Source organism: Meleagris gallopavo, chromosome 5 (genome assembly GCF_000146605.3).
Source record: "Meleagris gallopavo isolate NT-WF06-2002-E0010 breed Aviagen turkey brand Nicholas breeding stock chromosome 5, Turkey_5.1, whole genome shotgun sequence".
Lineage (NCBI taxonomy): Eukaryota > Metazoa > Chordata > Aves > Galliformes > Phasianidae > Meleagris > Meleagris gallopavo.
Genome location: NC_015015.2, coordinates 10,873,452 through 10,893,792, shown reverse-complemented (window position 1 = coordinate 10,893,792; position 20,341 = coordinate 10,873,452). Strand labels below are relative to the sequence as shown.

Genomic DNA, 20,341 nt, shown 5'->3' with positions numbered 1-20,341 from the left:
ATAATAATAATAATAAAATTAAAAAAAAGTTAAACATTTTCCTTTCCAGGAGTTGATCCAAACACCTCCTTCCTTTGGAGGCCAAATGGATGTGTCCCAAAAGACACTTCTCCAAAACCTATGAGCATCCTTTGCTTTTTGGCTTATTTACACTTACTTTCTGTCCTTGCCCTTTGCTGTTTGGGTGCGAGTGGGGATCGCACAGCAGCAGCAAGCCAAACCCCCCCAGTCCCACTGGCTCCTAGTGCTGCAAGCAGCCCGGCCACACGGCTCCTGCTCTGTTTAAAGTTACAGTCAGCAACACTCTGCCTGGATTCCTTCTGGTGGCTGTAATTTCCATGCAGTAATAATAGCAAAGCGTTTCTTTCAGCTGCTGTCTCTCTTAGCCAGCCCTCTTCAGCCCGAAGTCTGGGATTCTGTTTTTCTCCTTTTACTCCTCCTTTTTCCCCCAACAACTGGCACGCCCTCCTTCCTCCTGGCCATCCAACAACCACACAGTGTTCCTGCCTTGGAGACCGCTCCCTTGAGCCCAGGACTGGTCTCTAGATATGTATTTTTCCCCTTCAAGCTGCTTTTTGGTGGCTGCCAGGGCCTGTAGGGAGGCTGTAATGCTGGGCAGGCCTTGCTGTGGGATGGGGAGCACAATGGAACAGTCAACAGGGACAAACATGCACAGTGGGGGTTTGTATCTGGGGGAGGGAGTGGTGCTTTGCTGCCTCCTGGCTTTTCTACCCATGTCCAGAAAGAAAAAGCTGTCCAAAAAGAAAGAGCTGTTTTGTAGAAGTTGTTATATCCACATGTGTGTTGTGAGAGGAAAACAATGCTGCATGCAGGGTTGGGCAGCAATGGAGAAACGAGAGGAGGAGGATGTGGGGAGCAAGGCATGATGCTTATCTATCTTCAGCCTGCGGCAGGCCTTCATGTCTCCCCAGAAATAAGGCAGAAGCAAAGCAGCTTGCCACCACAGCCCTCTCCCCCTGCAGGTCCCATCCTGGAGAGCTCATGCTGCAACAAGGGGCACGGCAGCTGCTTTGGGGCTTCCAAGAGCCAGCGAGGCTGGGGATGGGAATTTCTGGGGTGCCATAACTTCATGCTTTTGAGACTGTAGAGGAAACCGCTTGCTCTTCTTCAAGGGTTATGGTTTTACAGTGTGCAATTTCCAAGGTGATTTGACTTGCTAAGGGGCTCTGCTGGCACTGGTGAGTTATTTTTGCCTAGCAGAGGGAGCCTGGGCATGCTTCTACACACACATCAGCTGTGAGCTCTCAAGTGTAACCCACCCTACAGAGAGGCAGCGTGAGCCAGCGGTGAGAGCTGGGTGTCTCTCAGCCCTCCCTGCTGGCAGCTGTTCTGAGAGAGCAGCTGGGTTTCCTCCTGCTCTTCCTCTCTCTCCCTCTTAGTTGTGGATTTCAATCAAAAACCTGTCCTGAAATATGCAGTTAGCTGGTCAGCAACCAGCCTTCATAATAGCTCGTAGCGTTGACAAACTGAATGCTTACAACCGGCTAACCATTTCCTAGATATCTAGTGACCCCCCTCTCCCCCCCCACATAAAGAACCATCTTCTTTTTCAAAAGAGCAGTGCTGTGAGAGCCTCTCTGCCGGCTGCTCTCAGCGTTCCAAACTGGGCAATGTGCACCCAGCTGTTCCCAACTGGGATGGAGCAGCACGACCCACTGCTTTCATTGTCTTATTCCTGGGCCTCGAGCCAAGCACGAAGCCGCCCAGATTTGGGGGTAGTTTTCCATGCGGCGTTGGGTGTAGGAAGAGGGCTGGGTTTGCTGCTGTTTAGTTTTCCCTCTGACTTTTCACTTTTTGTCAGTGGTTCCTCTGCTTTTCCTTCCCAGAACAGCAGTGCCGGCACTTCTTAGGAGCGTGTAGGGTTTCGGTCAGACACGCAGTAGCAATTTAAATTTGGACATGGAGGCCAACGCTGCCACTCCCTTTCTTTCCCCTTCTCTGCTGTCCTGCAGTGTACTGCTGCCCAAATAGAAAATATATCATCACTTTTTTATGTTTGGGCTTTTTCCCCTAGCAACAAGGCTGATAAAGATGGCAGTTCTGGCTCTGGCTTCCCAGCATCCGCATGTGATCATGATGTGATACCTATTGCTGGCATCCTCTCTGCAGCCTGGGCTTTGTACAGCACCTTCAGGAGACTTTGCTGGCCTCAGAGGCTCTGATGCTCACATTAAAGCTTATTTAGCAGCTGTGCAGGAGTGGTCAGGACATCTGAGCTTCCCTGGGCTTACCTGCTGGCCTTCCGACATGCAGGAGTGCTCATGGCCATGGGTTCCAGTTGTGGCCAACCCATTATGTCACAGAGCTGCATGACTTGGGTGCAGGCTCTCATGAAAAGACCCAGGGAGCCCCAAAGTCCCAATTTCTGGGTCCTTGTGCTCTGCTCCTTCAGGCCCTGATGTGTGGCTGACTGGCAGAGATGTGAGCGGTGGCCAAGTTCACACACCCAGCAGTAGAAAACAGGGCTTATATTTGGCACTGAAGCACAGTGAGCAGAATGGGTGATTGCTAAATTAACTTGTACGTGGTTTGTTGTTTGTTTTTCTCAATTGGAAGTACACGTATTTTTCTCTATTGGAAATAAGCCTATTTATAGTTAAGGACAATTTAATTATCTAGTCTCTTAAAAGAAGAAAAGGCTGTGGTTTGTAGGTCCTCAACTTGCCAATAATCACTGACAGATCAACTCCTTCAATAGTGGTAGAATTCTTAAAATAATAGATACAGTGCACCATATATTGTCAATAGTTCCCTTTAAGTGTTTCTCTAACAATGAAAATAATCATCTTTCTGTATTTTTAGCTCAGAATTCAGTTTCTATTAAAAAAGCAACTTACACTTAATTGTAACCCAGCATACCTTCATAGTGACTAGCTCCCGAGGGTCATTTACTCTGCAAGCTAAAATTGGTTCTGACTTAAGGCCACTTCCCTGCTGGCTTACTAAATCTTGACTTAAAGTTGGTGGCAGTGAGTTATTTTGGGTTCAGATCTACCCAAGTGCAAAACAACTTGTGTCATTGCATATTCGGGTTAGGCTCAGAAGGCAGCCTCGTTGCCTCTAACATGCAGCCTCCTCGTGCTCCCTGTTTGTGCACTGAAGTCAAGGGAAGCTCCAAAACTGCTTGGGCTTTGTGGGTGCCGGAGACACGCAGCAGTTCTCCTGCAGGCTGCGTGCTGACTTTTGAGACCTAAGATCTCTGTCATATGATTCTATGACCCGACATTTCCCAGACAGGCAGAACAGAAGAAATCTGGTTGTGTCATCTCTTCCTGTGGGGTCAGTTTGCGTATGGGTGTGTACACATGTGGACGTTCGTTGGGTTTCTCCACACATTCCCTTTGTTTTTGTAAAGGAAGGTGAACCCCTTTCCTTTTCCTCGTGTTCTCCCACACAAAGGCAGTGTCTCCACAGGCATGACGTGTGGCCCCAGAGGGCTTTCCATGCTATACAACAGGGTTACTCCATCTGGAAGGCATTAGCAGTTACGGAGCGGCAGCATTTCTCTTAGGAAAAGGGCTGGAGGGAAAGGAAGGGGCTTCCCAGTTGTCATCTCCCAGCACTCCCTCTCTGCTTTTTGCGCCTCTCACACCATTTCCAGGAAAGCACTGTTGGTCCTGCTTGTAATGTGAGATGGGACTGGGGCTGGGGAGACCTGCTGGGCTGATTCCATGAGTAAGTGGATAACAATATCCCAGTGCAGCCTCCCCGCATCAAGCCCAACTTGGAGGGACTTCCCACGCCCTGCCTCTGTCTCACCCTCAACCTGAAAGGAAGCGGGCCAGGGTCAGGACTTGTTGGCACAGTGAGAGTGTTCTCCAGGACTCATCCTCCCCACCTCCAAGCATTGGTGCCAGACTTCCCTGTTCAGCGGCTGCAGCTCTGCCAGTCTCACTGGTGGCTTGCACAAGCCTTGCATTCTCCTCCCTGGGAGCCTCTCTGGCGGGAGGATGAGAACAAAAATCTCTTTTTTCCCTCCCCACAAAGGCTCCGCAAACCCTGGCCTGGCAGCCTAGGGCAGGAGGAGAGCATCGTGAGGGGGGCAAGGCTTGGAGAGCCGCCCAGCTTTCCTGGGAAGAATGGTTCGATGCTGGGGAGATTTCTTTTTGCCTTTTTTTTTTCCTTTTCTTTTCTTTTGGAAACATTGCCATGGTGACCTGAGGGGAAGAGACTGGCTTCCATTAGCTTAATGAGTTAAAGCTGCTGAGAGAGAAGAGAGAGAATGGGGGGAGGTAGGTGGGAGCTGCTTGGGAATGCCCCTGCCTGGAGCCTTGCACAAGGGGAGGGCTGTCTTGTCCTGCTCCTCCTCATTTCGCAAGGACACTGCTGGACTCGTTCCTTCTTTTATTTTTTGAGGGTTTTTTTTAATTAATTATTATTTCTTCTCTGCTTTTTCTATTGTTTTTTTCTTCTTTTTTTCCTTCCCAGCAGAGAGAGACTATGGGCTTTAGAACACTGTGGGTGCCAGCAATGTGACCACAATGCAAGCAATAACATCTAGTGCTTCCTCTACCTCTCCCACCCCTGCTCCCAGCACTGAGCATCCTGGATCCTACATGCAGTGGGAAGCTTTTCCAGTCCAGGACAGGCTCACAGGCATTGATTTCCCCTTCCTGAAGTTGGATTCAGGGGGAGGCTTGGGCAAGGGGAAGCCCAGCCAGGTGCTCAGAGGAATGGTGTGTCATTCAGGATGGGATGACAGTTGCCTTGGTCACTGACACCAAGCCCACACTGGCTGTAATCACTGCAGGCTGCCAAGAGTGAGGGCTAAGACGTGTCATACTGCTTTCTGAGAAATGGGCTGGGCTGTTCCAGACCTGACATGAGCAGCCCTCCTGCTGCCTGGCGCCCAGGCAAACTCAGGGGAAGGGGCGGGCGTGGGAAAACCTGATCCAGAGCATATGGCGGGGTGTCTTGGTTGGCTTTTGTTTTCTTTTGCAACCTTCAATGTGGCATTTCCAAGGAAATTTGTATTGTATGAGACCATATAGTAGTGTTATGTATTTTATGCATGTTTTTGAATAGGCCCCATTGCCTCCCCATAGGCTGCAGTGCTCTAAGGGGACACCATAAGGGCCACTTGGTTGTGCCCCTCGCTGCAACTGGCCTCTATCCCCAAGCTTTAGAGGGTTTTTGATCTCTCTGTGCTCAGACCCATCTCCCTGTCCTGGCAGCATGGGACCTGGGGATGGTGGTGAGGTAGCTGTCCTTCATGACCCTTAAATGAAGACCAGGAAGGGGCTCTTGTCCCTTCTGTTCTCCCAGTGATGTTGTGGCAATGCTTGCTCAGCCTGGAAGTTGCCTTCAGTGTTCGTTTTGAGGGATATAAGAATACAGCCTTCGATAGCCCTGTGGGGAAGCTGCCTGTCGACTCCCTGCAGCATCGTGTTCTCCAGAAGTGCTGCATCTGCTTTGTTGCCTCCTACTGGGAGGGTCAGTGGGAATGGTGGCTTTTGTGCCATGGTAATGACTTACCCCCTTGTCTGCAGTGGAAGTAGCAGCCAGTGGGTCACGGTGAGGATGTCTGTGTCACTGTGACAGGGACATCCTGCTGGGTCAGCTTGCCATTGTGCTGCTCTTCCCTTGCGCCCAGCTTCCTCCCTCCTGCTGCCTCTAAATATAGCAAGGGAGAGATGTGGGGTCCCAGCAGAGGGGCTGTCCTGGAGACACTTCCCTGTCCAGGTGGGCTGGGGTGTTTCTGTGGTAGTGGTTTTTGTTTTAAAAGGGAAGGATCGGGAGCTGAAGTTGATCCTTTCCCGTGTCTACCACATCCATACTGACGTTATAAACACACCAAAGATGTTGTCTATCTGCTTTTTAGAAGTTTTACCTTGGCTTAACTGCACTTGCAGTGAGCTCAGTAAGAGCACTCATGTCACGCATGCCCATTACAAATGGCTTTGGAATGGAAAATAGAACCCATTTACAAAATGGCAGACCCACAATACTTAAGAATATTAGTTAATTAAAATACACCAAACCTATGGGCTACATGAGGAGAAAGCAGTACTTCTGGAGCAGGAGCCAAGTGGGATGTAACCGAGTGGGCAGCACTTGGCCATTGAGAGCATTTGGGTGACCCGGCTCTGGGTTTCTGAGTGAAGGAGCTTTGGTTTCCCAGCACCCTGTGTCTGGTGTCCCAACATTGGAATAGTTGAGAAGCAAGTTTGCTGTGAGAGTTTAGAAAATTTCACTGTGGAAGAGCCTCTAAAAAACAAAATCTAGATTGTATTAAATGAGAGGCTTAAGCAGTGCTTTTCCCTTGTTTTGTGGTGGGATAAATATTTGTGTAATGCATAATATAAACAAACCATATGCCCTGTTGCTTGTTTAAAAAGATACGCTAGCTCATCATTTTTATTTCCTCTGCTTAAGTATTTAAAATAGGGTGCCATGGGAATTCCTATACTGCAGATTTCAGGATGCTGTAGTGCATTTGTCTTCCCTGCTATGCCCTCTTCCTAACATTGATCAAGCAATTTTAGGGTGGTTGCTTTTAAAAGGTTCGGTGTTACCTACTTGGAGCACTCTGAGGTCTGACTCTCATGTATGCTGTGTGGTTTGCCGGGGTGCAAGCATCCCACTGAACAGTGAAGGTTGGCTCGGGCTGAGGGAATCTCTGTGAGCAAAGACACCCCAAAGATGCTTGCTGACAATGATAACTTTTATTTTAATGGGAGGAACAGTAGGGTGGAAGTTTGAACCTGAAGATGTCAGTGTTGATGGAGCAGCAAACAGTGTGAGATGCAGCAGCTTTGCTGCTGCCACGTCCACCGCCGCCTCTGCTCCTCTGTCTCCCAGGACTTAATTATGCACACCTGTAATGAGCAGCGATGGGCAGCCAGCATGCCTGACCACAGTGAGATGCTCCTATGTTAACACCCTTCCCTCTTGCTCTGCCTTGCAGGAATCTATATCCTGATTGCAGTTGGTGCTGTCATGATGTTCGTGGGCTTCCTGGGATGCTACGGTGCAATCCAGGAGTCGCAGTGCCTTCTGGGGACGGTAAGGCTCGGTGCTTTGGCTGATGCCAAATGTGGCATCAAGTGGTCCCTGTGCCACTTCTTCCCTATCCTACATCCCCTGCCGTTTCTCATTTCAATCTTGGTTTGGAGGCTGCTGTGGAGATTCCAGATCTTGATGTTTTTGCCTGTTAGGACTAGGAAACAGCGAAGGTTTCCCACAGTATCTTAGTGAGATTGTCAAGGTAAATCCTGGGAAACCCAGTGCCGCAGAGCTACAGGTGTCCTTGATGTCAGGCAGCAGCTTGGATTCCTGGCACAGTGTGAGCTCATTTGCACAAAGTGCAGCCACACCAAAAACTTGTACCTCTGGAGAGGGTCATGCAGATACTTGCAGCAAGTTCTCGCATGCAATTCAGCTTCAGACCAGGTACCAAGCTTCGTAACATTGCCAGACAGTGGCTGCCAGCCTCAAGGAGACTCTGGCTGCAAGATGCTACCAGTGTGGAAAACTGTGGAAAAACCCATGATTGAAGACCCTGATAGGACAGAAGGAAAAAGAGCTTTCTTCCCCTTACTTTGAAGATCGTTTACCCCCAGGTTGCTTCTGTATCCACACTGGCTCTAAAGAAGGGGTTCTCATCAGCTTTTATAAGGCACTTTTGTACATTAGTGGATGAGAGCAGGGTTTTGCTGCAGGCTTTATCAGTGCTACCAGGAATAGGAGGAGCCCCTGTGCAAACCTGATAGCGATAGTTGCAGCAAGGTCTGACAGCTTTGGGTTGATTTTTTTGTTAGTGTGAGTGATTACAGAACCTGATTTACCCCTCGTACCCTCTTGAAGTTGGAAAGAGGATTAGGAGAGCAGATGGTACCATGTACCTGCAGCCCAATGGGGAAGCTGTCTGCTTTGGCTGAAATTAGCAGCTTGAGCTGCTGGGTGCTGCTTGCAAGTGCTCACACTGTGGCCTGCCACAAAAAGGCTGGAGATGCTTTCTAATGGCCCTTCCTGCTGGCCAGAGCCCCCACTGGGCTCCAAGGACATTTAGGGCAGCATACTTGGGGTGCTCTGCAGAAATGACACAGAGACTTCCGTCACCCATCCAGGAGCACCTCCATACGTGCCATGGTATAGAGCTGTACCTGCAGAATGCTCAATCCCCTGATCTGAGCTGAACAAGGCACCCCTCCTCAAAGGGTACCACCATGAGAGTGAGCCTTCCCACTGAGTTCTATGTGAGCTCTGCAGCACCCCAATTCCAGTCTGATGGATTGACCACCACAGGATGTTCCTGAGATACAAGGAGGAGGAGGAAGACTTGGTGTAGTGACAGGGAGGAGTGTGGGAGCTGCAACAACAGGGCGAGGCTGTGGGAAGACATCACTTTTTATATTTATTCAAAAAACTGCAGTAGCTTTGCAGAGCTGAGAATGCTGAGGGAGCTGGCCGTTAATCAGCCCCTGACGCCCTGCAGCTCCTCAGCAGCCAAAATGTGCTTTTAACCCAGCGCTGGCAACTCCCACCTTGGGGTAGGGTGGGAGGACTGGCTGAGAGTTTCTGCAGCAATTGGTTTTGTGATACTGGGGCATCCTTGAGCCTGCTGTCTCTGGGCGGGAGAGGGGCTCTGATTATATCTCCTCAGCCGTGCCAGTAGGGAGCTTGGGAATGGGGTGGCATCTGATAGCTTGTAGGATGATGTGTTTGGGATAAGTGTGTGACAGACCTTGCTTGAATCTCCTCCATTAGAAGTGCTGTCGTGCACTCCTCCCACCTTACTGCTTCTTCAGCTTGTACAGCTGTGCTTAAGCATCCCTCTCCTGCTTTGTCTCCACAGTTCTTCACCTGCCTGGTGATCCTGTTTGCCTGTGAGGTTGCAGCTGGAATCTGGGGATTTGTCAACAAAGACCAGGTAAAGCAGCTCCACGTCCTGTGACTGTGGGATGTGGAGGCTGTGCAGGCACAAAGGCCGGGTTAGAAACAGCTCCTGGCTCCCAGTGGTGGGGGGTGAATTTGAGTTTGCATGTAATGCATGCCACGGCAGAAGGTTGGGCCTGCTCAGTTCTTACATAGCTCAGGGCTGTGGTTGGAAACACCTTTACACCGAGAGCATGACTTCACCAAAATAAACTCCCTGGCTAAATGTACTGCTGTGCAGACAGTGTGCTGTTCCCAAGCAAATTCACCTTTGCACATGTTGGTCTGTGAATCCTGAGCAGTCCAAGATGTGTGAGTAAAGCAGCAGAGCAAGATGGAGGCGGGGTGAGGAGGGCTGTGACTGCTGCTCTGCATGCAGGTGGAAAGCTCCAGGATATGGGAGAAACTTAGGATTTGCCCACGTGAAAGCAATGACCGCAGCCGCTCACAATGAATTTCACTGTTTGAAATGGGTGGGGCAGCTGTGTGTTGGCCTTTTCAGCCAGGATAAGCAAGCTGCTTGGAAGCCTCTGAGAGTTGGCTGTACCCCAGTATTGTGTGATTGCATCTCGTGGGTTGGGAAGGAAGAGATGAGTGCACCAAGTGGACACTCAAGTGGACAAGGCAGAAAGTCTGCCTGGGCCAGCACCCCGGGGGACAGCATCTCCAAGTGCAACAGGCACAAGATTTGTTCCATGGGACGACAGGCAGTTTGACCCTGGCCCTGCTATGTCAGTTCTGCTTTAGCTACAGGATCAGGAAGCGATTATTTGGTTTGTTTTGTTTTTTCCATACCCCTGTACCATAATCAGGGAGTATTGCCCTCCAAACCCAACTTTTCGAATAATTATGAAAAAATGCTGGGGGATAAGTGATTGATACGGTATTCCTTTTTTGCTGCAGTCCCTTTATATAGTGTTCTAATCCAGCACATGCTGCAAAAACAGGTGTTCTGGAAAGCGCTTTCCCTTCCATACTTGCCCATATATTTTTCTTCTGCCTGCCTCCTTTCATCGCCCTCCCAAATTATTGGGAAGTGTTGGAGGATAAGCCATGAGGTCAACTTCCCTGAAAATGAATGGGGCTTTTTTCCTGGTCTTCTTTTTTTCTTGCTTGGCAGAGCAGATGCTGGTGGGTGTGTGCAGTCCACCGGGCCAGCTGGCTGAGCTGGGGCATGGCTGTTAATTCTCCAGCAGCCATTACAGGATGGGGACGTTCTGCCCCGTGATAGACAAGGCTTTCTCCATAATACAAAACAGCATGTCTGCCTGTGAGTGCTGTCTGGGGAACCTGCTGGATGGGTTTCCTTATTCTCCTCAGGCTGAAAGGAAGTTTTTCTGGTCTTTCCTAGATAGCCAAAGATGTGAAGCAGTTCTACGACCAAGCGTTCCAACAGGCGCTCATGGCAGATTCAGACTCGAGCAACGGGAAGGCTGTGGTGAGGACTTTCCATGAAACGGTGAGGCTCCAGCTGCACACAGTTGGCCGAGGCAACTGCTGGGGGATGGGGTCTATCGTGCCACACTGTACTTAACTGCTCCCCGAGGAGAAAGAGACATTAAATTCACCTGCAGGGCAGGGAGTGAGGACAGCACTGCATTATTAGTGCTTAGGATTGAGGTGAAGCAAGTCTGTTCTTGCTAGGCTTTTGTTGCCTGCTTTCCAATCTTTATGGAAAAAAAAAAACAACTCCTCTGCGTAGGAATTTCCTTGCAGCCAGAGGAAATGAGAATGTGGGAGGAAGGAGGAGAAACTGTGGTCAGGAAAACAGATAGGAAAAGTAGTGTCCAAAGCAGATGACGCTTCATTCAGGCCCTAGCCTGTAATGCTACCTCTTCTTAAATGCCGAGTAACAGGGCTGCACCTTCTTATATATTCTTTCCTTCACACTGTGCAAGAAAGTGTGGCCTGAGCTTTAACAAAACTGCTTTTAATTTACCTCAGCACTCTAAATCAGTGGAAGACAAACATTGCTCTGAGGGGCTACATTCGAGACTTCCTCTGCTCAGCAGGAAGCAAATCTCTGGAGAGAGCTGTATTCATTCTCCTCCAGGATATGAGGCCAGACATGTCTGGGATCACTGTAGGAAGCAGCTGCCCTGCATATGAAGAAAAAAGTTGAATTTGGAGAGTTGTTTCTTCCTCTTGCCTTCCTTCCTTTCCTCTCCCCACCCCTCACACACATCCAAGATGCCTCCAAAGTCTTGGGTGGCTTTTGAAGATGTTTAGTGGTGAGGGAGAAGGATTGCAGGAGAGGGATTGCTGTCTTCTAACCTGTTTTTTCCTTGTCTTTGCAGTTGGACTGCTGTGGTCCTGATGCTATGATTGGAACACTCACTCCTCTGTGGAGAGATGACCTGTGCTCGAAGGACTTCCTGAAAGGCTTGATGCAGGTAGGACTGGCTACTCTGCCCTTAGCACTGCCACGGAAAGCTGAGGCTTTATTTGGGATCTGGATACAGGGTAGAGCTGTTATTTATTTGGAGATTGTGTAGAGGGACATCAGGTTTCTGTTGATACTCCTGGTGCTGCTCCTGCTTGAGGAGCTCGCATCCAGTGGGGAGTCCTAGAGCCAGGACCCATAAACATGAGTGGGACAAGGGGAAAGCGGGGACCTCAGAGTGCTTTTTTTGGATGCCTGGGGAAGGTGGGAGGACAGCAGGTGCTGACCGTGTTGGTTCTCTGCTTCAGGCTGACGCAAGCTGCCACAAAAAGATTGATGAGCTCTTCTCTGGAAAGCTGTACCTGATCGGTATTGCTGCCATCGTGGTTGCTGTGATCATGGTAAGCATCACCACAGTGGGGATGGGAAGTGGGAAGCTGGACCTCTACCCAGCAGACCCAATGCAGTACAAGCACTCTGCACCATAGCCGCTCTGGTACACAGCAGGACTGCAGGCTTCATGCCCCTAGTATCTTGTTGGGGTGGGTGCCCAGCCAGTGGGGTGCAGCAGGACTGCACGCTGGCCCTTCTAGAAGGGTAGGGGGCTGGAGGTCATCCATCCTCACTGCCTCCAATGCTGGTCCTTCCTCCTGCTGTGGTGCCTGGCCTCTGGGGTCCTGCAGCAGGAAGGAATCTTCTTCCTGGTGTTCAGTGGCACTGGGGATCTTACCTCAAATTGGCCAGATCCTTGAAGAAATGGCAGCAGAGACATCTCTCCCTTATCTCTGGCATGAGTGTGTTTACTTGGAGGGTGTGGAACATGATAATGTCTTAATCCCCAGCTTCAAGAGAGGGGAGCTCACGTGTCTTGGGGATCAGCACCTCACCGGTGGCTTTGTGTCTCCTGACAGATCTTCGAAATGATCCTGAGCATGGTGCTGTGCTGCGGCATAAGGAACAGCTCCGTCTACTGAGGTGTGAGAGCAGGGAGGGGAAGGGGGGAGCAGGGCAGGCGGTGCTGGAGGGGACCCCAAGTGCCACCAAGTGACCAAGAGACATTTCAATAAAAGACAAAGAAAACAATGTATATAAATACTTCCAATATTACCATACAGTACTTATCATTTTTATTTTGAAGTACTTTTTTTTTTAATAAATAAAACTTTCCCGTATCCTTGTGGCTCAGTTAGTTACACATCAGTTTTGTGTGATAGGGAAAGCTGCTGTAGCAGATCTACTCCTTCCTCCCCCTTCCCCAGCCCCAAAATTCAGAAATAACAGTGGTGGAGGATGTACAGAGGAAAAGGCTGCAGCCTGTTATCAGAAATCTTTGCCTTGCTTTTTACTCTTTCAACACAGACTGTTTTTTTTTATTATTATTATTATTTTTATATATGCATAGTTTGATGCTGAAGCTGGATTTAGCTGTTTTTGGTCATTTGTTTTCTTTTCCTACCATCATCCTAACTCCAAGCATTTCCACACTGTTATCTGGGCAGCCAAGGAGAGAGGAAGGGGAGTAGCCCCAGTTGACCGGGTGCAATGTGTCCCGGCGAGATAGAGGTAAATGCTCCTATCAGATCTGTTTGCATCACTAGGTAATCTGTTACCACAGGTCACGCTGACATTTTTTACTTTCTGAAAGTAGAAGGTCTTTATAGCTTTTTTTTTCTTTTTTTTTTTTGGTTTGTTTTTCTATGAGCTCTGACTTTATAAATTGGCTCATTTCCAGCGATCTGTCACGTTAAAGGGTCAGTGGCTGGGGATGAATTAGGTCCCAGTTCTTCTAACAGAACATCCTGAAAACTAAGTTGTTCTATTTTTTTTTAATTATTTTTTTTTAAGCCTCACTGAATGTTTATAGACATAAATTTCTGGAGCGAATCTAGCATTGTACAGAGCTTTCCAACTGATGCTTAGATACAAATGATATTGGGGGAAAAAAAAAAGCAAGCTTTTTTAAAAAAGAAAAAAAAAGTCCTTCACCTTAAAAATTCTACATTTACACACTGCAGGATGACTTACAGGGGTTCCCAGCTGTATACATATACGCTTTAAAATTTCATCTTTGCATCACTCTTTTGCTCAGTGAAATTTTCCCTGCTTAAAGTATGTTGTTGCACTCTGTAGCATTGTTGGGAAAATTTCATAGCCTGATTTTTGCAAAAGAATTTTAAAAATTGCTTCTCTCTTAAGACCTTTAATTTTCAGTTATACAGTACCTAGAGATCAGCTTACCAGAACAAGGGAATTCAGGATTATTGCACCAGTCAAACACTTTCCTGTGCTCTGATAAGCGCTGGTTGCCAATTAGATGTATGTGGCTTCTGTTGTGTGCCACTCTTACCGTGTACATAGAGGGGAAGAGTGACCCAGGATCTATGTAATAAAATCAAAGTGTCTCTAAAAAGATGATCTATGTGTATAGTTCTATAGATATATATTTTTAAGCAAAGCCTTTTCCTTAGTCCAAATGGGCACCTGAGCTGGAAATCTTAGCATCTCTCAGCTCTTTGCCACATCGAAGCAGGAAAGGGGAAGATGAAAAACTTGCAGTCGCCTTCCTCACTTCAGGAATATTTCTGTTTCTTTGAGGATTTCACTCTCCCCTTACCTTCACGTAGCGGGGAGGAGCTCCAAATCAGATGAGGAGAGAGAGTTGTGATCAGTATGAGCACCTTGTCTGTGGCACGTGGGTGCCAAAATGGAACAGGAAATTCCTGCGGTGGGGCAAGCTGATCCCTGCAGTGGCTTTTCTCCCCTTCCGCTCACCCCCTTCCCATTCCTGCCTTTTAGTATATAGGGCCTTTAAGAATTATATAGAGGGAGAAAAATATATAAAATTGCGCTAGGTAAGAGGAGGACGTGCTTCAACAGACCTTTGTTTTGAGGGGATTTGGAGGAGAAAAGATTCAGCCTTAGAAACAGCCTTAAAGCAACACTGCCCTGAATGTTCACTTTGTGCACGTGGAGAATGAGGCTCGAGTTTGCAGTAGGTAACCCCTTCCAGGCTCCCCAGCATAGCTCCTTCAGGTCATCTACTCTGTGGCTATAGATGTATGCATCGGCCAAGCATGTGTGTTTACATATATGTGCATCAGGATTGTCAGCATACAGAATGGATGTGTAACTCGCCGCCTTTTTCATTGACTGTTGATAAATGTGTATAAATATGCCATTAAGCACTTCAATTCTGTTTTCTTTCCTTGTACCGTGTTTTTGATATTGTTCAGTATTCAGTTGACGCTGTGTAAGTAGCTGCAGCTCTGTTTGAAGATGGACTGGGTCTCCCTGCAGAGAACTCGATGCAGGTCAGGCACGTCCTTGGATGGTATAGCTTCAGGGATCTGGGCTGTCCCGTGCAGGAGCAACTGGGAGAAAAGCGGTGCTCGCTGAGGGAGTTGGGGCTGTGGGAGCAGGGAGAGCAGCAGGATGTCTGCTCAGACCATGTGCCGCCTCCTGTCCCTGTGGGTGCCGATGGGGATGTCACGGGAGGGGCTGAAGGAGTTCTGTGGGGAGAGGGGTGCACTTTCTTTGGAGTTCATCTGAGAGTCCCCATGTTCAATTGTACAGTTTGACCCAGAGGGGCTGTAGATGAAATTGTGGGTGATGCATACAAACCCTCCCTCTCCAAAGAAGCATCTTTCTGAAGCAAGAGGCAGCAAGCTGCAAGCAGAGTGAGGGGGAGGAGAGAGGCTGTGGGGAGGAGGTGAGTGAACTGTCCAGGTCTGAGTTCAAAGACCACATGGAAAAGTCAAACAGAGCTGCTGACAGCTCAACTGAATGCTTGGGATTTTTTCATACTGTGGAGCATGCCACAAAGCAGTGTGTTTAACAATTTCTTTTTGCCTTTTTTTTTTTTAAAGAAACAAAACAGAAATCAATTTAATAAACATTTCTCATAGTGTGCATAGTGTGATGAACCGCTGCAATTTTACAACCAGTTAAAACATTAACACTAGGATGCTCTGTGAACCAGGCTTCAGCAGCATGGGCTTTAGCAACCTGGGGAGGGGGCGGCAGGCCGGGGATGTGGCCGGAATGGTACTGAAGCGTGAAATGGGATGCAGCTCTGGGGGAGCTAATGTGTACTGCAGAATGTGTGACTGTTGAAATTCAGGGTTGGGGTTGTGGTGGCAATGGTGTGCATGCCTAAGGGGCTTCTAAAGTGACCCAAAATAGGGAAATATGCCCCAAAACCCTCTGCTGCCTTCCATCTTGGGGCTGTTTGTACGGATGGTCTGGTAGAGTCCCTGCAGCTCCCACCGCCTGCTGCTCTGTGCCATCAGAGGAGCAGCGAGGGAGGAGGCTGAGCACTGCGATCCAGCAACCGCCTTTCTGTCTTGTCCTGGCTTGGACTCCTTGCTGCATTTGAAGCACGGCTGTCCTGCGGCCATCGCCTGTGCTGGTGCAGAGAGGGACGGAGAGCCCTGCTCCCTGCTTGCGGCGGCTGCGCCTGTGCTATGAGACTGTGCCCATCTGTTGTTCTTTCACTTGTTTACCTGAATGTTAATGGAGTCGGACATAATGACTTCTGGAAAGAAAGAAAAAAAAGAAGTGATATTTAAAAACAATTAAAAAAGAAACAAAGCAAACCACTCCCTCATTAGTGGATTTTTAATGATGTGTTGTCAGATCTTGTTTCTTTCCATCGCGTACCAATTTCTGCCACATCTTCCAAGGAAACAGGGTTGTCTTGTTCTCGCTTTGAAGCAGGACTTGGGCTGCAGGGAATGCAGTCCTTAGCTGACCTTCCAGGTGGTTTCCCGTGAGTGTGATGCTGTTCACTTCGTGCCTTAGAACGTTTGGATTGTGGTGCTGCTCCACATGGGGATGAAATTATTCTTGCCTTTTTGGAGGAAAGTTACACCGATGTGAATTACTGTCAGACTTGAGCTGGTGTTAAACAAGGAGAGACGCGATAGTGGAAACTAACTGGCAAAGCACAGCACGTATTTGGCATCTGGGCTGTATGCCTTGGGACTCAAGCCTGGAAACATGGCTGGGATCCTAAAGCTTTCCCAGCTGAATGCTGTGCCCTGTTGGCACTTCAGGTCTAAGCATTAACACGTGCTTGAAGCAGATCAGTTGTATGTGATGCTTGAGCTGAGATGCTGAGAGAGAAATGGGCAAACCAGGCCCTTTTAAGGTGTTGTTCAGGGAAGGAGCTGGTTGTTCTCGAACAGCGGTCCTGCTGCGTAGGAGCATGTGAGCAGCATAGATAAATCACCGTGCGGGGAAGGGTGGGTGGAAAGTCTGCAGCCCTGTCCTTCTCAGATTACACCAGCAGCTACAGCTTGGCCTTTTTTTGAGAAAAAGTTACTTGTCCAGAGGGTTGAAGGACTTAGAAAGGAAGGGCCAACTCACTGGAGATGTTACTGGGGACTCCTGATTCTTAGGAATATTAACTTGAAAATATTGTTTTGGGTTTTTTGGTTTGGTTTGGGTTTTTTGGTTTTTTTTGGGGGGGGGGTGTCAAACAATTGTATACTAATTTAGGCTTTTCCCAGCAGAATCCTTTTCGTTCATCCTCTGCCCCCACCAACTGTTTTTAAAAGAACTCTCCAGAGCATTTCTAATGAGAAGTTTTGGAGGTATTTTTTGCTTTGGGCAGCTCTATTTCCTAAGCCTATTCTGGGCTGTTTGTGTTACCAGTAGCAATGTGTCTAATTGCTTCCTATTAAGAGGGCCGAGTCCAGCAGCAAAGGTATAAATTGCTGATGTCCATTCTGTGTTTAGATGTTGTCTGAGCTCTAACTACGTTGTGCTGTACTCCCATGGGGTGCTGGGAGCAGGCAGCTCTCTCATACAGAGCTGTTTACAGCAGCGGTTGCTGCAGGGGAAGGCACCCTCCCTCCCTCTCCTCCAGCTGCCAGCTCCACTTGCCTGGCTCAGAGATGAAGGATATCTCAGTTGCTGCACTCAAATTCCTGTTCTGAGCCGCTGCGGCCTTTGCTGGGCATTAGTGGGTGCTGAAGGGGAAAGGCAAACATAATTAACTGCATGCCAAGTGCTCGATTAAGTGATAGACACAGGCTAGAATCCCCTAATCCCATATGCACCAAAAAGAAGTTGAGTGCGGTGTTAATTTCTGTGATTTCTGCCTGACCATTCCTCAGTTTCAGCCTGAGGATCATCACGCTGTCCTGCACAGGGCAGGAGCTCAGCAGGAGGTAGATACACAGAGATGCACTCCAGTGGTGTAAACATTTCAGCTGACCTCTAGCAGCTTGCCTGATGCAGGCAGCCTGCTGATTCCATTTCAGAGCCCAGGGAGCTGGAGAAGAAAGAAAACACCACTCAGCTGCTCAAAATGCTGGAAAGCCCACATCTTCCCACATGCAGATACATTACAGTGGGTATATAACTGCAGCAGCTAGGCATGGGAAGGTGGACTTCCTGGCATTTCTCTGCTGGGATTCTATGAACCCCTCTTGTCTGGTGGTTGCAAGTAACATTTCTTATTACAGTTTTTGCTTTTTTTTTTTTTCCCTTTCTTTCTAAGTATTTCTTGGCCCTGTTTTGCTAGGGAATCCCCTCATGTTCAAACAGACCTTTGGTGAACACCCAAAAATGTGGTGGTGCAAGGCCAGGCAAATTCTCTCTTACACACAAAATGTCCCTAACAGAAAACAATTGCAGGTTCTCCCTACAGGTTGGCAGTAACTTTGTTATTGGGAAGAGTCAGGTTGATACCTGTCCTTGTTAAGAATATTCCCTCCACATGAGTTAATTTTACATAGATCACTTAGCAGGGAAAAAACTCCAACGTGAGTAAACAGCACTGGAATAAATCAAATCTGCTTGCATGTGAGCCAGGACCAAAAGAAAGCACAAAGTAAAACAGGTAAGCAAAAACTGATGTAGGAGAAAGACACTGTCAAGCACCAAATCCTGGAAACGTCCCACAGGGTTTCAAGGATATTTATAGGCTTTCCTTCTTGTAAATAGGAGAGGTCAGGTAATTATTTCCCCCAGCCTTTACTCATTCTGGCTCGGTGCAACTGCAGTCTTCCAGCAGAGGAGGACACGCTGTGCATTGCTGTGCTTGTGATTTTTACCTACAGGAAAATGCTCCTTTCCTTCTCCACTTCCCCTCACGAACTCTGGCATCAAGCTGAGCATGGCCATACCAGACTCATGTCCACAGTTGTTCTGGGTGCATGAGATGGAGAAAATGCACTGGATTGCTCTGCTTGGTCTTCAGTATCACAGTGGCTGCTGGGGAATTGCCTGCCAGTTTCCTATGGCCATGAAGAGAAGCGCAGGCAGACTCTCCCAGGCTCTGAGCGCAGAAGCCTTCAGAGCATGGGCTGAGGCTGAAGTCTGCCAATTGAGCAGCGGAAACAGTCACCGGATAGGGGCCAACAGTGGATTTATGTGCAAGAAAGGAACACAGGCTCCCAACAGCAGGACTGAGTGGAAACGCACTGCTTCCCGCAGAGGCACAGGGCCTGTGGAAGAGCTGAGCCTGCTCCAGGCACAGTGTACTTGCTTGGAAGATGGCACACAGAGCCATCTCCAGCCCTCCCACCCCTCTTCAAGCCATCTTAGTTCACGCTGGCTAGGGAACGCTTTACCATCTGTTCGTCTTTAAGATCTGACTCATTATTTTTATTTGAGCTGTCACCAAGCAATAGCAAAAATCCCAACACAACAGCACATTCACCATCGTGAACTGTCTTGTCTTCAGTCAGCAGAGAAAAGAACAGCTCATTCCCAGTTCTTTGCAGTGTGTGAGACTCATCTTCTGCACAACGACAGGAAAGGAGAAAAAGGGTACAGACAGCTGCTGTAGTAACCTTGGCCATCAACTGCATCCTGGCAAAAAAAAACAAAAAAAAAACAACACATCCATGGCTTATGCTGCTTGTCTCCACCCTTACAAAAATAGGGCATGACAGTGCTTACTGCACATTCTTTCCCTACCTACTGCTGGTATGCCCAGACAGGGTTACGCAGCAGGCCCAGCCCTCAGCCAGTCTGTGTCTCCCATACAACGCCTGCCTTTACCTGTGACTGCCCTCCTCACTCTTGTTCCTGCTCACATGCCAGAAGGCTTTGCTTTCTTCTCTCTTCCCTCCAGCCAGGAACCCATCTGACTGTGCCTGCACTATATATGGGTTCACGTTTAAGGAAAGGATCACCAAATGGGGAAACATCTCTAGAGCCGCTGTTTTAGGACTCCAGCATGGCTCCAGCCAGACGAAAGACATTTTGTGCTAACTTTGGTGCTGTTGCCAAACGTGTTCCAAGAGGCAGCTCTCGTCTCATAAATTACTGCAGTTAGCAACGCTCCAGAAGACAGAAGGAGATATTTAAAAAACTGACAGTGCAAATGAAATAGCTTATGTGAGGGATGTCTTGTGGTGAGGCCATTCTTGAAGGGACTCACTGTGACCTTCTCAGGAGCAGTGACCTTCTCTCTCGCCTGCAGCACATGCATCTGCAAATGGACCCTAGGGTGCAACAGGGTGTGGATGGCATGGCTGTGCGTGTGTGAAAGTGCCATCAACACCAGATGAGATGGGGCTGCATTATTAGAAAAATATCCCATGCTTCACAATCACGCCTTAACTGATGTCATTGTTTTTTGTCAGCACATACATTTGTGAACAACTGTTTTCAAGGATGATGTGCAGTAAATGTTCATAAAAGATCTCTGACAAACACCTTGAGAACCCGCTAAGAATTGGAACTGCTTCCACTGAACTACACTGATACGTCAGTTTCATAAAAGCAAGGTCAAGCATCCCATTAGTTTCCTGTTTTGTTGCTCTCTTTGATGTTTTAATAATAAGTTTTGTTACTTATATACATTTATGATATATATATATTTTTTAACAAGGGCTGCTCTGAAAGTAATGCCTCCTGTTTTATTTATGTTGGCCCATGATGTCAAGGGTGGTACAGCAGCAGAGGTTGAATCTTCCCATTCGTATTTCATTACATGTTGTTGCCATGTGACAGATGGCAGAGGGGCAGTCTGACAAAATGACGTCTGACACGGAAGTGCAGATGAAGCAAAGATGTGTCACTGAATTCCTTCCCTCACAAAAA

At 48.2% G+C, this 20,341-nt stretch overlaps 1 protein-coding gene across 1 annotated transcript; it reads left to right on the top strand.

Annotated features, from left to right (window-relative positions):
• Positions 1–6,907: 6,907 nt before the first annotated feature.
• On the top strand, positions 6,908–15,835 carry CD81 (CD81 molecule). The gene is made up of 6 exons (XM_010711036.3): positions 6,908–7,026; positions 8,819–8,893; positions 10,250–10,357; positions 11,196–11,291; positions 11,590–11,682; positions 12,193–15,835. The coding sequence occupies exons 1-6, from the start codon at positions 6,961–6,963 to the stop codon at positions 12,253–12,255; spliced, it is 501 nt and encodes a 166-aa protein (XP_010709338.1). The 5' UTR covers positions 6,908–6,960; the 3' UTR covers positions 12,256–15,835.
• Positions 15,836–20,341: the final 4,506 nt, after the last annotated feature.